General features: G+C 38.5%; 2 protein-coding genes across 4 annotated transcripts; one reads left to right on the top strand and one right to left on the bottom strand.

Annotated features, from left to right (window-relative positions):
- Window positions 1-746: 746 nt before the first annotated feature.
- LOC129365165 (kelch-like protein 28) lies at window positions 747-10057 on the top strand. Of its 3 annotated transcripts, XM_055038151.1 has the most exons (7): window positions 751-891; window positions 1560-1820; window positions 1901-2137; window positions 2213-2538; window positions 2995-3438; window positions 5213-5421; window positions 5504-10057. In XM_055038151.1, exons 2-7 carry the CDS (start codon window positions 1560-1562, stop codon window positions 5665-5667), a joined length of 1641 nt encoding a protein of 546 aa, XP_054894126.1. In that variant the 5' UTR covers window positions 751-891; the 3' UTR covers window positions 5668-10057. The 3 variants fall into 3 exon arrangements, with proteins under 3 accessions (XP_054894125.1, XP_054894126.1, XP_054894124.1); XM_055038150.1 differs by having other exon boundaries at window positions 747-764; window positions 1901-2538; XM_055038149.1 differs by having other exon boundaries at window positions 1901-2538.
- A 526-nt stretch (window positions 10058-10583) lies between these two features.
- Window positions 10584-14502, bottom strand: cunh14orf28 (chromosome unknown C14orf28 homolog). Its single transcript, XM_055038898.1, has 5 exons — window positions 14178-14502; window positions 13436-13960; window positions 13270-13359; window positions 13045-13179; window positions 10584-12448 (listed from the first exon to the last, which is right to left on the bottom strand). The coding sequence occupies exons 1-5, from the start codon at window positions 14261-14263 to the stop codon at window positions 12265-12267; spliced, it is 1020 nt and encodes a 339-aa protein (XP_054894873.1). The 5' UTR covers window positions 14264-14502; the 3' UTR covers window positions 10584-12264.
- Between the last annotated feature and the right edge of the window lie 621 nt (window positions 14503-15123).

Raw genomic sequence — 15123 nt, forward strand, 5'->3', positions numbered from 1 at the left:
TTTTTATCTCAGTAATACAAATAAAAAATGGCTTTTCAAATGTTAGTGTAGTTCTGGTAGAGTTTTTCCTAAGCAATTAGATTGGATCCATCTTTAAATGGACTGACTGTCGACGTGCACGCTTGCCATCATATCGGCCACACATTAAAAGTGTAAGTTTAACAAGATTACATATTTCTTGGACAGTGCTAATAAACACGTTTTCGCATATTTGAATATGTTATAAAAATGCATTTTTTTTCAAAACACAGACAAGAAAAATAAAATATTGAAATAAAAAATTGCCATGAATATTTAGAAGTGCCACAATCAAATCTTTAAATATATGTCCTCAGTACACTAAAAATAGATTCATATTTAACTTTAATATATTACAGAAAATTCTAATTTTTCTACACAGCGATTTCAATTTCTGAATCTCATGTTGAGATGAAGTAATGTCAAGAAGACAGAAGTTGTTCAGACCTATACGTAAAATGATCAACAATGCGGTCTCAGTGCTGCATTCAGAGTAACATGTTTTCACAACATTGAAATGGCATCTAGTAATAATTTATTTTAAATTATATATTGTATTTTTCCTCGAACCTAGTACTATAATGTTTATTTACTTGGTAGTGCTGCTGATAATCAATACATATTTTTGTTAGTATTTCAGAATAAAATCAAATTATTTTGTTTTGAATTTTATTAAGAATAAAGGCCATGGGATTTTATTATGAAAGGCAACGGAAGTGGGTGTTCTGTCCTGGCAGCTCGTCATTGTGAGTGCTCGTCTTTTAGCTTTGTGGCTAGGTTGGTTGGCAGTCGGTTGTTTTCGTGTTAGCCTTCCTGTGGTCTGCCGTCGCTACCGCATATTCGGTCGCTATCTGCACGCACCATATAATACAGGTTTGGTTCTCCTATTTTAACAAAATACATATTTTTTCTAAAGCCAGTTGGAGCGCCCTGTTTTGTATCTGTCAGCCATGTTACTGTATATATTAATCAGTGATGCAGCCAGCACATAAATCCGTGTTTATTTTTTAGCGGCTAACCTGCACTGCAATGATGCTAAAAATGTATTAGTACCCAATTTTCTGCTCAGATCAAAGCCAGTCGTTAAACATGTATTCATTGCAGAGAAAGAAAACGTTTAAAATGAAGCGTTCTCTTAGCCTGATTTTACTATGTTTGCTTCTTTATTGCTAGGTTGCTAGCGAGTTTTGATTAAGTGGCATCTCCCGTTAAAAACACAAAGATAGGCCCTAATTATTGACATGATATTTGCATTCCTGTAATCTCATGTAGCTTAAACACTCACCTTTGACAGCTGGTGATTTGGAGTTATTTGTGTCCAGTGTTCGGACTTTCTAGGTAATACGTTTTGATTGTCTTAGCACTGGATTTAGAGGATAATGCTTATTTGCTTTGGGTTGAGGAAAATAAATACCGTGCTGCTTCAAAACTAATGTAAAGACAGCATCTTTCTAATTAGCTAGAGGTTCAAGTGACACACAAAGGCCTCAACCATGCCCACATCCCATGCACTGCAGTGATTTCTGGGTTTTTGTTTCCAGATGGACCAGCAGGACCAGTCCTATATGTTTGCAAGTCTCACACGGCCTCACTCGGAGCAGCTGCTGCAGGGTCTCCAGCTCCTGCGGCAGGATCACGAACTGTGTGACATTGTTCTCCGAGTGGGTGATGCCAAGATCCATGCCCACAAAGTTGTGTTGGCCAGCATCAGCCCCTACTTCAAGGCCATGTTTACAGGTAACCTCTCAGAAAAGGAGACCTCTGAGGTGGAGTTCCAGTGCATTGATGAGGCTGCTTTGCAGGTACGATTGATTAGATCTTGCAGACTGTAACTGTACTAATGGTTGTTATATTGTTTCACTAACATTTTGTTTTCTCCTAGGCCATTGTGGAGTATGCATACACAGGGACTGTGTTTATCTCCCAGGAAACAGTTGAATCCCTGCTGCCGGCTGCCAATTTACTCCAGGTTAAGCTTGTACTTAAGGAGTGCTGTTCTTTCTTAGAAAGCCAGCTGGATGCTGGGAACTGCATAGGGATCTCCCGCTTCGCAGAGACATATGGCTGCCATGACTTGTGCCTGGCTGCTACTAAGTTTATCTGTGAGAACTTTGAAGAGGTCTGTCAGACGGAGGAGTTTTTTGAACTAACAAGAGCAGAGCTGGATGAAATAGTTTCTAATGATTGTCTTAAGGTAGACACGGAGGAGACTGTGTTTTACGCCTTGGAATCATGGATCAAATATGACGTAACAGAGAGACAGCAGCATCTCGCTCAGTTGTTACACTGTGTTCGCCTTCCCCTTCTCAGCGTCAAATTTCTCACTCGCCTATATGAAGCCAACCACCTTATACGAGACGACCATGCATGCAAACACCTGCTCAATGAGGCCCTTAAATATCACTTTATGCCTGAGCACAGACTTTCTTATCAGACTGTGTTGTCAGCGAGGCCCAGGTGTGCCCCCAAGGTGTTGCTTGCAGTAGGAGGCAAGGCTGGACTGTTTGCCACATTAGAAAGGTAATCATTGCTTGCTCTTTCATATTAGAACTGCATTGAATTGACTGATTGAGATTTAGATTTTTGATATTTGTTTTTTTTTTTCTTAGAACTAAAACTTTTTTTTTTCAAATCTGAGGTTCTTTTGATAGAGGTAGTAGTTTTGAATTCAACAGAAAATAAGATGATTACAAGACTGTTCCCATTTAATCATAAAACACATGTACTTAACCTTTCTGATTAACATATGTGCTCTTTCTTTATGCATTTATGAGAAAAAAATTCTGAATGTTACATTATTTTTGATATATGTAATGATTAGAAAAAAAAAAATATTTTTCTGGATTTGACCTGTTAATCATCAGAGTGGGCCGATTGAACCATTTATGTTTTTGGTTTGTTCTGCACTTGATTTCTTCTTAGTTAAAAAATTTTTTTGCAAAGTTTTTAAGTGATGTTCATCTTTCCCTCTTCCAGCATGGAAATGTATTTCCCTCAGACTGACTCGTGGATCGGACTGGCCCCTCTTAGTGTCCCCCGGTACGAGTTTGGAGTGGCTGTGCTGGACCACAAAGTGTACGTGGTGGGAGGCATCGCCACGCACATGAGGCAGGGCATCAGCTATCGGAGGCATGAGAGCACGGTGGAGGCCTGGGACCCTGAAAGCAACACATGGTCCTCGGTGGAGCATATGGCCGAGTGTCGCAGCACACTTGGGGTGGTGGTCCAGGCTGGAGAGCTGTACGCTTTGGGAGGCTATGACGGCCAGTACTACCTGCAGTCTGTTGAGAAATATGTCCCCAAGCTGAAGGAATGGCAACCGGTGGCACCCATGACAAAGTCCCGCAGCTGCTTTGCCACGGCTGTGCTGGATGGCATGATCTATGCTATTGGAGGGTATGGCCCAGCACACATGAACAGGTAACGATTGGCGTACAGCACAAATCTGAGAAACTTGTTGAAAAGTGATGTCAGACTCTATGAAATTGCTGATTTGTGCTACTTACTTGCACTTGTTAAAAATCTTAATGCTGTTCATTGTTTTACCCTGTGGGGTATCTTTCTGAGCAACATTATTTTACAGGTTTGACTCCTTGTAGAATCTCCTAAACAAAATCAGGATAAACAGACTATTTGCTTGTTATCTACAGTTGACATGTGACCGGAGTCTCTGGACTGGTCATGGTCTGATCTTTGATCTCATCGATGATTTTTAGACTTCCTAAGCTGCTTTTTTTCTTATAAACTTGCTGGATTATAAATAGAGCTCGCAATTATGTGAAGGATATCAAGTGTTGCTGAGAAAACTCTCACTTGCTCGTTAATAAGTGCAGAGAAGATTTTTACAGAAGTGTTGGAGATGTCTCATGGAGAGGGTGCCTGCATTTGTGTTGTTGATCATCCTGCAGCTGAATCCCAGTTGCTTGTTTCTTTGACACCCAAAGCCCTGCAGGAGAATGTTTTTTCACAGAGAACCTTTGGGAACATTTTCCTCATCCTCTTGTGGTTTGTATGTGCTTTTAACCGAGCTGCAAAACAATCCCAGATTCCCAATGTTCTCCTGTTTGGCAGGACTTTTTTACTTTTGTCAGATTTGCAATCGCCTCATTATTGGTTAACTTTACTTTCTGCAGTTGTAGTTGTATAAACTACCTTGTATCAGAAAACTGCTGAATTGGATACATAAAAATTCAGTTCTCTCTTTTTACATTTGAGGAAAATAGAATTGACAGGCTGCATGATATATAGTGATTTAGGGTCGTCGCAAAGCAGTGTGTGCTATACTTGTATTGCAAAGGACTGTTTGGACTACAATATTAAAATAATACAAAGTGTTAGACTTGCAGTTTACATGCTAAAGTAATACATAGCATGTCAGTATTACAGATAAATTATGGAATTCATAATTGCTGTTTGTTTTGTTTTTTAATCCCAACATTTCTAACATAAATATGTTTTTAATTTTATCATCTAAAGTGGAGATTATATGATCTGTGGTTAGCGTTGGATGACCCAATTCAGATTTGGCAAATCTATTATAGATTTTGAAACGGAGCACCAGATTGGAGTTAGTTCAGCTGTAAGAATCCTAGCATTAAGGACAAAATTTTATTATTTAAAAAATGATGAAGTCTGTCACAAATGAAGTGATATGCAGTGGTTAAGTGCATGATAAGGCCAGAAAATGACAATGCTTTCATACAAAATCAAGTTACAGTCGATATAAAAAAGAACATATGATTTTGAAAGTGAAACATGAATACAGAGCAATTAAGAAATTAAATAGTGTGTGGCATGTATATTTGTGTAATTGTCTGGCAATAAATCTAGGAAACAGACTTAAGATTTTATTATTTATATGTATACATATATATATAAATTACTTTTTTTAACTGTGTGAAGTTTGACTTTTTATAATTTCCAGTACTGGCAAAAGATTTCGCAGCACAGAAAAAATATTGCTTTAGTAAAAACAAATGGGGCAAATGTTGTCTTTTTGTTTATTGTGGTTAATAATAACCACAATTAACACCACAACTGCTGTTAATTGTGGTGGCTACCAATGATGATGTTATTTGAAAATGAATGGCATGTAAAAGCCATATCTCGAACTGGCAAGCACTTTGGAGGGATTTGGAGAATTTAAGACAGACCCTGGTCTGGTATGTTCTTACTGCGTTTGGTCTGTTTTCAGTGTGGAGAGGTACGACCCCAGCAAGGATGCCTGGGAAATGGTAGCCCCCATGGCAGACAAGAGGATCAACTTTGGTGTCGGTGTCATGCTCGGCTTCATATTTGTGGTGGGTGGGCATAATGGAGTGTCCCACCTGTCCAGTATTGAGAGGTACGACCCCCATCAAAACCAGTGGACAGCCTGTCGGCCAATGAACGAACCTCGTACTGGTACGTTTTTAATAATAGGTTTTCTTGGTGGCGGTTCAATTCACTGCTGTTCTGCTGATCTAATGGACCATTCTTCTTGCAGGTGTTGGTTCTGCCATTGTGGACAACTACCTCTATGTAGTAGGAGGTCACTCCGGGTCGTCTTACCTGAACACTGTCCAGCGCTACGACCCCATCTCAGACAGCTGGTTGGACTCCAGTGGCATGATGTACTGCCGTTGCAATTTTGGTCTGACTGCCCTTTGACCAATGGCCCGTTCAGCTAGGACTCAGTAAAGCAATTTCTGAAAGAAAACTTGTTTTTTTGTTACCTGCTCTCCTGTTTTCCCCACATTCGTTCTCCAGGAGCAAATGCACACCTGAAAGAACATCTGAGCTCTTGCTTGGGTGGCTGGGTGTGCACAAATAGCTGGCTGGTTGGATGGAGGGGATCCCAGTCTTGCTGCAGAGATGTAAAAGTGTAAAGGTTGTGCAGCAGAGGGAAGGGAGGAAGATGTCTGGATGGATGATGGCGCAGGCACCTGGATACGAGTGCTGCTGGACCACTACGAGAACTTCGAGCCATGTCCCAGGGGGTTGTAGGAAACTTTTGTTACATTAGCTGACATTTATGTCCTCTATTTTACACGTCAGTACGTTTAATGCTTAAGATTTACAGCTGCATTCAGAACTATGTTACAGTTTTGTAGAACACTGCAGTTTGCTTGTGTCTTTGTGCGAACCTGTGGTTGTTGGCGTGTATGCACGGAAGGGTATGTGCATGTCGGATGGATCCGTTTTTATTTTATTTGTTTTTGTTACTTGTCCGCGTGTAGAACTAATGCTCGAGCGCAGTGAGGCGACGAGTTCTGCATTCAAATCAGTGCTTCACAGGAAGAAAACAGAGCAAACTTAGAAACTTTATATTTTCCTCAAAGGGCTGCCTTTCTCTTTTGTAAATAGTATAAATTAAATATATAGATAAATATATCCTCTAGTGCATTGCCTGTAAATGTTTATCTGCACTGGGTCACTAATGTGTGTGCGAATGTGGGTGTGATTTGATTCACGCGAGAGGGAGGAGTTCTCCCCTTAGTTTGTCGCCTATGCGTTTCTGCGTCATCCTCCATCATTTCATAAAAATGTCAACAAATTTTAAAGGTCAGGTCATGCATGCACTTGTCTCTATAATGGTTGAAACGTGTCTCAGCCAATTTTGTCCACAATATTAACTGGTGCTATATTTAGGATTCAGGACTTAGATGTTTGTCTAGGTTGCTGCACATGTTCTAGTCAGTGTATGCTTAATCTCCAGGTCATTTTTACATTTGATGCTGGGAATCTGCTTTTTGGGCATTTAAATGCACGACATCCTAAATGGCCCCTCACCATGCAATAAAATAAGTTTAGATAAAAAGGGAAAGAAAATAAAAAAAAAATTCTCATAAAGCTGCATGTTTTAAAAACTGGAATACCATCAAAAGATTAATTAAAAAAAAAAAAAGGAAAACCTTTAAAAATTTATGGAGTTATTACCCACAGAGTGATATATGTAAAGTGCTTCAGTTATATTCATAAATATTTAATTATATTCATGCATTCATTTACACTGTGTTCCAAATTCACTGAGTGATATTTTCTCCAATTTTCTTAAATGGTCAATGCAAATGATGGTCAGTATAATTTTCAAGTCAAACTGTTACAGAATAGGATGAGAAAAAGTATTCCCTCTGCCCCCCCCAAAAAAAAACCCTCAAAATGCACTGCTCCAAATTATTTTGCACTGCAGATTTTCTAAACATTTTCTAGTTTATAAAGAATTGCAAACAGTAATTCTTTGAATGTGCAGCATTAAGTGGTCACATGTACTAAAATCAAAAGCTGTTTCAATTAAAAACATCTTAACAGACCGAGTTACATGTTAACATAGGGCCCCTTCTTTGATATCATCTGCACAATTCTTGCATCCGTTGAACTTGTGAGTTTGTGGATAGTTTTTGCTTGAATTTCTTTGCAGGATATCAGAATATCTTCCCAGAGTTACTGTTTTGATATGAACTGCATCCCACTCTCAGATCTTCTGCTTGAGGAAACTCCAGAGGTTCTCAATAGGGTTGAGGTCAGAGGAGGATGGTGACCACACCATGAGTTTCTCTCCTTTTATGCCCATAGCAGCCAATGACACATTGTTATTCCTTGCAGCATGAGATGGAGGAGAGGCACCAGCAGCTTCTAATAACTGTTTGCTGCTTTGTAAGGGCATTTTAACAGCTGCTCTCTTAATCCGATGACTTTGCCTAACAGAAACCTTCCTCATTATGCCTTTATCTGTACAAACCCATCTTTGTTTGGAATCAACCACAAATCTTTTCACAGTACGACAAGGCTTCAGTTTTCGTTAAATATCTAATGTTTTCATACCTTGTCATACACGGCACTACTCTATCTGATGATTTTCGTCAGTAGAGAGATCCTTTCTCCCATATTGCTTGAAACCTGTGACCTGTTTAACCCTGTGGAACCTCCTTCTAAAGTAGATTTCCTTTAATTGAGATCACCAGACAAACTAATCCAACCAGCTCTCTGAAATTAATTACAGTGTTTGAAAGAGCCCTTACTCACAATACCATCTATAAATGTAGTAGCACAACAAAAAAATTAATCTTTATGACACTTTAATCCAATTTGCATAATAATTTGGAACACAGTGTAGTTTGTAGTATATTCAATCAGTACTTGTTTGAAGGTAAGCCTTCCTGAAAAATAAATCTGAAGCTCCATAAAACTAGCATAACAAGAAAGCACTAAAAAATGACCGACCTTTTTCCATTACATTTTTCCCTCCACTTTCCATTAACATGTTCACACATAAAGGCATAGAAACAGCCAGCATCTTTACCAATCACCTTTTGTGACTTACTCTTGTGTAGAGGGTCAGTTACTATCAGGCAAGTCAGCAATTTTCTGATGATTCTTTGAGCCACAACACGTCCTAAAAAAGTTTCTTATTTCCCATGACATTTACTATGAATAAACACTTGAATACATCACTCTGTATGTAATAAATTTAAATAACCTTTATCATTTAGAATTATTGAAATGAAACACTAAAGTTTTTAATTGCACCTGTCGGTGTTGTTTCCTTCCATGTTATGTGGCTTTTGAAGACAAAGCACCAAAGTTTTTGTGCAAGCCGACTCAGGCCAAGTTGTCCCCAAACCCACCCATCCTCAAGAGAAATGCTGCAACATATTAAGCAGCAGAGCTCTCCTCTGATAGGGAGAGCAGGTGTGCGCTGTTTTGCTGAGTCACTGTTCATTTTTAAGTCTTGTCACTTTATGTGTGCTGGTGTTTGCACAACTTTTAACCAAGCTCTCTGCATTGCACTTACCAAAATATTTGACACATATTGTCATTTGATTACCTGTTTTTTTTTTCTTTTCTTTTTTTTTTTAAGCTAATGGCATTTAGATGATGCAATAAGACTCGTTTTTTCTCTTTGGACTGAAAATGTTTTGTGTTTGTCTCTTTAAAAAGCCAAGGCATCTCACATTGCTGTAACAGAACCCCACATGGCATGTGGACATTAATGGAGCATCTGAGGGAATCTTTGACCCTTTGTCATTTTGTTCTTGTATGGGATGTGTTCATTTAGGTTACAGTTTGTCATAGATGATAGGCTGAAGTAAAACAGGTTAGCTTTTACCACATTGAGGTAGACTACAGACTTTTCCACTTTGCTTTTGTCTTCTGTGAAATTTTTGTTTGACGAAAAGTTACAATGTCATTTACTTTGCAAATTTGTCCAATTGTTCCTAATTAGTTCCTTAATGTTTGCTTCTACATATGTACTTTCCAATTAATTGAACTGAATTTGTAAGCAACCAGTTTGTAATTCTATGACAATGTTTATATTTATCCTTTCATTAGGCAAGGATCAAGACGCTAACCTCGATTAATGATTCATGGTATTCAAGCAAAAAAAGTTCACAACAAAAAATGTATCGAAATACAAGAGATTTTCTTTAAAATGGAAAAGGAGTTATTCCTACTTTTTTGCTCTTCTATTTCTTATAGAGTAGCAGAAGTACAAGAAGCTGATATTTATATCATAATTGGCTGCTTCATTATCAGTGTTTGAGATAGATTATGATTCTTGGCCCAGGGTGCCACTGTGCAAAAGGATGGCTGAGTACATGTTCAAAACAGAATTTGATAAAAATCTTATTTCAGTTGTGTTGGCACAAAAAAGACCACATACCCCCTGCGTCTATTTGAACATGAGTGATTGATTCTCCTTCAGTTACCACACAAAGATTGAGATTTTTACAAGAAGAAATTTCTCTTTCTTGTGTGTGATCCTTCTTTCAGCCATCGGTATGGCAGAATGCAGCAACAAGTAGGGTAGGGGGAAGATATACAGGAAAGTTTAGCATTGTTGAAACTAAAACCTTCTTAAACTCTTATACATCTGCAACCAGCCCATGCCCACTCGTTGTTTTATCCAGTTTTTATGGGGTCCATTGCAAAATAAGTTTTGTTCAAATTAATTTCTGCTGCCATGATTGATTGAGCATCAATTTCCTTACATTTTTGTTTGTTTGTTTATTCCTGTGGTGAATGCTGACTGCTATTGTAATGCATTTTGGAAGAAAAAGTGATGAAAATCTGCAAATGTGAATCTGGAAAAAAGAAGGGAGTACGTATGCATTTTTGCTGAGGCATAACCAACTATTTTTTTCTCTGCCATCACTCTCACCAAAGTGCTTGTACAAAGAAAGCAGATAGATGACTTTTTAACGACCTAAAGTCTGCATTCAGCTGCCAGTCTTTACATTTGTGTCTGAGAAGAAGAAAACTCCTGAGAAACTGATGTCAGTGTTAGCCAAAACGACCACTCTGCTCCTCTCTTTTTTTTTTAACCATTTCTCACAGTGTGTCTGGAGTCTCAACTTTCTTTTTCTTAATGTCCTGTGGATTAATGCTGGAAGTCAAAGATAACATCGCATACAACAAAAACTGTAGCTTTTCACGTTTTGTTTGAAGACATTTTACATACATTTTAGTCAGTTTGTGTGGTGCACTCGTACCCAGATTAAAATAAATGCCTGCCTTAAAAAAAGCCATGGTTGTGTAGTTTTTAGATTCATATGCATGTTTCGGAGAACAAAAATCTAAACAGATGTGTTCAAAAATATTTTTATTTTGTATTAAGACAACATTTGCAGGAAAAAAATAATGTCAGAGCTTTCTTGACTGAGGCACTATGTGATAACAGTAATTATTAGAGGATAAAAAAAATCTAAATATCTAACATGGAAGCTGAAAAACTGCTGAGATGGGAACATTTCAGAATACTGAGTGCTGAGTGCTTCAGACCCTGATAGCCCAAATCAATCAAGCAAGCCTTTCTGTAAGAAAAATAATTCATACCACTTAACTGCCATGTGTTTTAACATCCACAATTTGAGTATAAACTTTACAGCTTAAAAAACAGAAATTAAGTTTTTATGCCACAGTGTATTTAGAGCACCAGTTTAATTTTGGTATGCTTAAATCAGAACACTAAACTTGAGCTGGAAATTTCCCAAGTAATATATATATATAAAAAAATCATAGCTGCAAGCACTCTTCTTTTTTTAAGAAATATGCTGAGATTGAGTCATGTAAGAAATGCTAAAACTGTTTTACATACTGGTTTAAATAATGAACAAATGCAAGGTTTATTAGCAGGGAACACATCTCAGGAATTTACACACCCCCTATCAAAATGTCAAGTTTTATTTGTTTAAGAATAAAACTACAATCAGTAGTTTAAAATTTTGTTCTGCGCCTTCAAATAGATACTTCCTGTATCTATTTGAGTCAATGAAAAAACATCTGTTGGGTAGGAACTAACAAAAAGGTCACAGTGGCAATAAATGTGTCCACCTTTGACCTACCACTTCTTGAACTGCCTTTTGATAAATTTCAGTCTTAGTGTTTACAACTGCCATTAGTTATGGCAGTTGATCTAGTAAATTAGATGAACTCAAATTAAAGATAATCTGGCTACAACCCCAAAAGACTCAAAAAGCTTGGCACAAAAGCAACGCTAGACATCACCAGAAGAGATCATGCAGAAAGAAAACTTTAAGACAGAATTAAAGTTCTGTCTTGTGTGGTCTTGTGCTTTTAAATCGAGCTGAATAAATTCGTGGGAAGTTGTACGAGTCAACTTTGACTGAAAACACTCGAGATGAGTATGGATTTTATTACTCAGCATCATAATGGTCACCTGAAGCTCTGTGGACAAGAGGTACTTTGATAACCCAAAAGACTGAGAACCTTTACAATAGAGTGGGGTAATATTACTAAACTTTGGTTGTGTGATACAGAAAGGTACTTAAGAGACGCTGAAACTGAATCAAAAGTTGCATCAACAAAGTTTCAGTTTAAAATTTTTCATCTGATTTTTTTTCAAACAAATTTAATTGTTTTTCATTTGAATTGTAAAAGTACTCAACATTAAAAATAAACACTGTCATCTTTTTTAACAAAAGAAAAAACATTTAAAAAGGAGATGTGTACACTTTTAGGATCTGCTCCATATCAACCCAGAACTATTATAGTCCATTGTACTCTTGGATTCCAAGCATGCCTCCATAAAATATATAATTATCAGCATGTTTGGAGTAAGCAATCAGCTGAAAAAGAACACAAACAACTGTCTTTAGCAAACTAAGTATTCTAAGACCATAAATTATTCACAAAAGATAAAAAAAATCATAGACAATATAAAATGCCAAAAACAGGAATAATGCTGAAAAAAAAAACCCTGGATGTTTGATGTGTTCAATCAGGTGGAGCATTGTGTCCAACTGGTCACTTGTCAGATGCACGGATGTAGACCAAGGAGGAAAGCAGCAGGAGCTCCGGTGGCTTATGCAGCAAGATCAGATTATCGCTTCTCAAACCGTCATAGTGCATCCAGCAACCGTCTATCTGGAAAGCTGCCGAGTAGTGATGCTCTTCCATGTTGAAGAGTGTGGCACCCTCTAGTAAGTATCTAAGGGAAGACATGTGCATCAGATTTTTTTTGTTCTAACATAAGCTGAAAGGCCTGTAGAGGAACTACTACTGTGGATCTTTACTTAATGTTTTGTGCATGCATTTGAAAGTTTCAAGATGTGTATTGTATTACCTGAATGTGCATTGTTCTAATAATACTTTCATTCACCTGGATTTTTTGCCCGCTTTATATTTTGTGCAACAATGAACAGCAAGGGTACAAGGATGAAACAAATAAAGAGTGATCCTCTCAAATAGACATTTTAAAGAATACTGCAACACTAAATGTAGAACCAGAGTAACACTGAAGCATTTTCATCAATGGCCTAGTCAAAGACCAAACCGAAAGATTGTCGTGAACCTATTAGGTGTTGAGAACCAGTGTTCACAATCAGCCAATCAGATTGACTGCGAGCCATTTTGCAAACAATAGACAAAAACATAAGTGCTTAGCTGTGCAAATCTAGCTGAGACATACCCAAAAACCCCATCTCTGAAATTATTGAGTCAGAGGAGCTAAATAAGGACGCATGAATATTTAAAATATTTGAAGACATGCATTATTTTTTATTCCAATCCTGCACTGCTTCATACCTGTGTTGACAAAGAGCCAGGTGGTAAGGTACATAAGACAGATCCTCCGATCTCCACTGCTGCATGTTAAGGATCACAAAAGGTGGGGGTCCGTGGCAGAATACCCGTTGAGAAAACTCCCTTAAGCCATCACATCTGTGAAGAAGATATTTAACCTGTCAGATGGGTTAAATATTGCAGCACTGAATCTTAAAACAGAAAAAATGTCTTACCATAGTGTCTTACCCTAGCTCTGAGCAGAGTAGGAGTTTGGGGCTGAAAAATTCATCCACCGCTGACTGGATTGGGTGTTTGTGAGGAAGCTCATGGGGAGGGCTGGAGGGAAAGGTGAAAAGCTGAGAATAATAGGAAAATAATTATGTTTTCTAATCTTTTGCTGAATCTAAGGTACCTGACATTTATGGTGGTTTTCTTGACATTCTGAAAGCGACCCGGACAGTCACAGTTGGTGCACAGGCTCTCCTGAGTGGTAGACATGAGGTTCTCCAGGTTCTCCGTGAAGTTCTCGTGCTCGTTCCCAAACAGGTCGATCTCCATCGCTGCCTGATGAATCTCTGAGCGGTACTGTCTCTTAGACATCCTGTTCCAGATCCACAGCATCTTCACTGTGGTGTAGTCACAGGAGTCCATCAAATAGAGGAAATGCTCCACGAACTGCTTCCCCAGGAAGACCGCCACCTCCCTGTGGAAGCCCTGGTTGTCTCGCAGGATCACATACAAGATCATGAGGAAGCCATCGATGGTGCATGTGTTCTTCAGTTGGACCTCCACGTACAGAGGGATGCAGGATATGGCCTTGCGCCCTGCCTTGATTGTGAAAACGCCCCCCCAAGGGAGCACGGGCCTCCAGAAGGAGCGATCCTCCTCGTTATTGTTGTTTATGGAGGCTCGAATCTCCTCAAAAAGCGTCTTAGACCTGAACAAACGTAAACCACACGAACTTAGATAGCCTCGGTGTTACGTGAATAGACGCTCAATTGATGGGTCTGGATCGACCCTCTCGGCTAGTTTAGCACTGACGTAAACAGAGTAGTACGTGCAATCTCAAGAGTCTACAACATCCAGCCTCCAGGGACTAGTAGGACGATTAGAAACCTTGTGATTTAAACGTTGCGACTCTTTATTAAACTTACCTTTCGGTGTGGAAATTGTTCTGAGTGTTTGAGAGTCGCGAGAGTTCCTCGATGTCGTTCAAAACACCACTGAATCTGCTATCCATAGCTTTCCGTCTTTCGTCATGTCTCCCGTCACACTCGAAGCTCGATGAAATAAGAAGCTCTTAATATTTTCTAGCACTTTCTGCCGATATTTCAGGGTTGTCGTCTCCAAATGGATCCCAAACAAATCAGGGTGCACTTCGTTTGACCTACATTAACGCCGAGGCTTTTCTGACGATATTTATTGTAATCATGCATAAACACGCTACTGCCCTCTGCTGACCTTCTGCGGAGTTACACTAGTTCAATCTATATAGGATCGCTATTGCTTGGAAGAAAGCTGTAGTCTATTTAGTTGGGGATTTCATTGGCTTGCAGGAATTACGTCAGCCACCCCCTAATCTGTTGGAGATGTATAGAGTATAGATGTCCCGGGAGTGCCCCAGTCTTACGCCACAATCACCGCCATGTTGTGAGTGTCGCGCTTTTCACGAACATAATGTAATACATTGAAGGAAAAGAAAAGAAAATTAAGGAAAAGGAAAGGAAAGAAAGGAGGAGAAAAGAAAAGATATGAAAAAGGATAAATGAAAATAAACGAAAAGAAACAGTGTATATCGACGTCTACCATATTTAATAAAAATATACTCGTATATAGTGACTGTTTTTATTGTTACCACTATATACAAATTTCAAATTTGCTCATTAAGTAGACCTATAATTATATTTGATCATTTTTATTGTCAGAAAACCCGTGATTCCTGTCGATTAAAACTCAGTGTGGACGACGCGTTGTGACAAAGCCAGCTGATGTAGCATCTACTCTTTTAATTCTACGGTGTAAAAAACGTTTCTCAAATGCTATTGGTCAGAAGACATATCTAATATTTTAGGTAAGCTATTTGATTGGTACTTAAAGTAA

This window comes from Poeciliopsis prolifica, unplaced genomic scaffold (genome assembly GCF_027474105.1).
Source record: "Poeciliopsis prolifica strain line A6 unplaced genomic scaffold, Auburn_PproV2 SCAFFOLD013, whole genome shotgun sequence".
Classification (NCBI taxonomy): domain Eukaryota; kingdom Metazoa; phylum Chordata; class Actinopteri; order Cyprinodontiformes; family Poeciliidae; genus Poeciliopsis; species Poeciliopsis prolifica.

Bases quoted from the DNA above. Each gene is read 5' to 3' on its own strand.
- LOC129365165 (XM_055038150.1), top strand. From the start codon at position 1,560: ATGGACCAGCAGGACCAGTCCTATATGTTTGCAAGTCTCACACGGCCT. The intron at 2,539-2,994 runs GTAATCATTGCT...TCCCTCTTCCAG, and splicing joins CTGTTTGCCACATTAGAAAG to CATGGAAATGTATTTCCCTC. The intron at 3,439-5,212 runs GTAACGATTGGC...GTCTGTTTTCAG, and splicing joins GGCCCAGCACACATGAACAG to TGTGGAGAGGTACGACCCCA.
- cunh14orf28 (XM_055038898.1), bottom strand. From the start codon at position 14,263: ATGGATAGCAGATTCAGTGGTGTTTTGAACGACATCGAGGAACTCTCG. The intron at 13,961-14,177 runs GTAAGTTTAATA...ACGTTTGTTCAG, and splicing joins AACAATTTCCACACCGAAAG to GTCTAAGACGCTTTTTGAGG. The intron at 13,360-13,435 runs GTACCTTAGATT...CTTTCCCTCCAG, and splicing joins AAAACCACCATAAATGTCAG to CCCTCCCCATGAGCTTCCTC.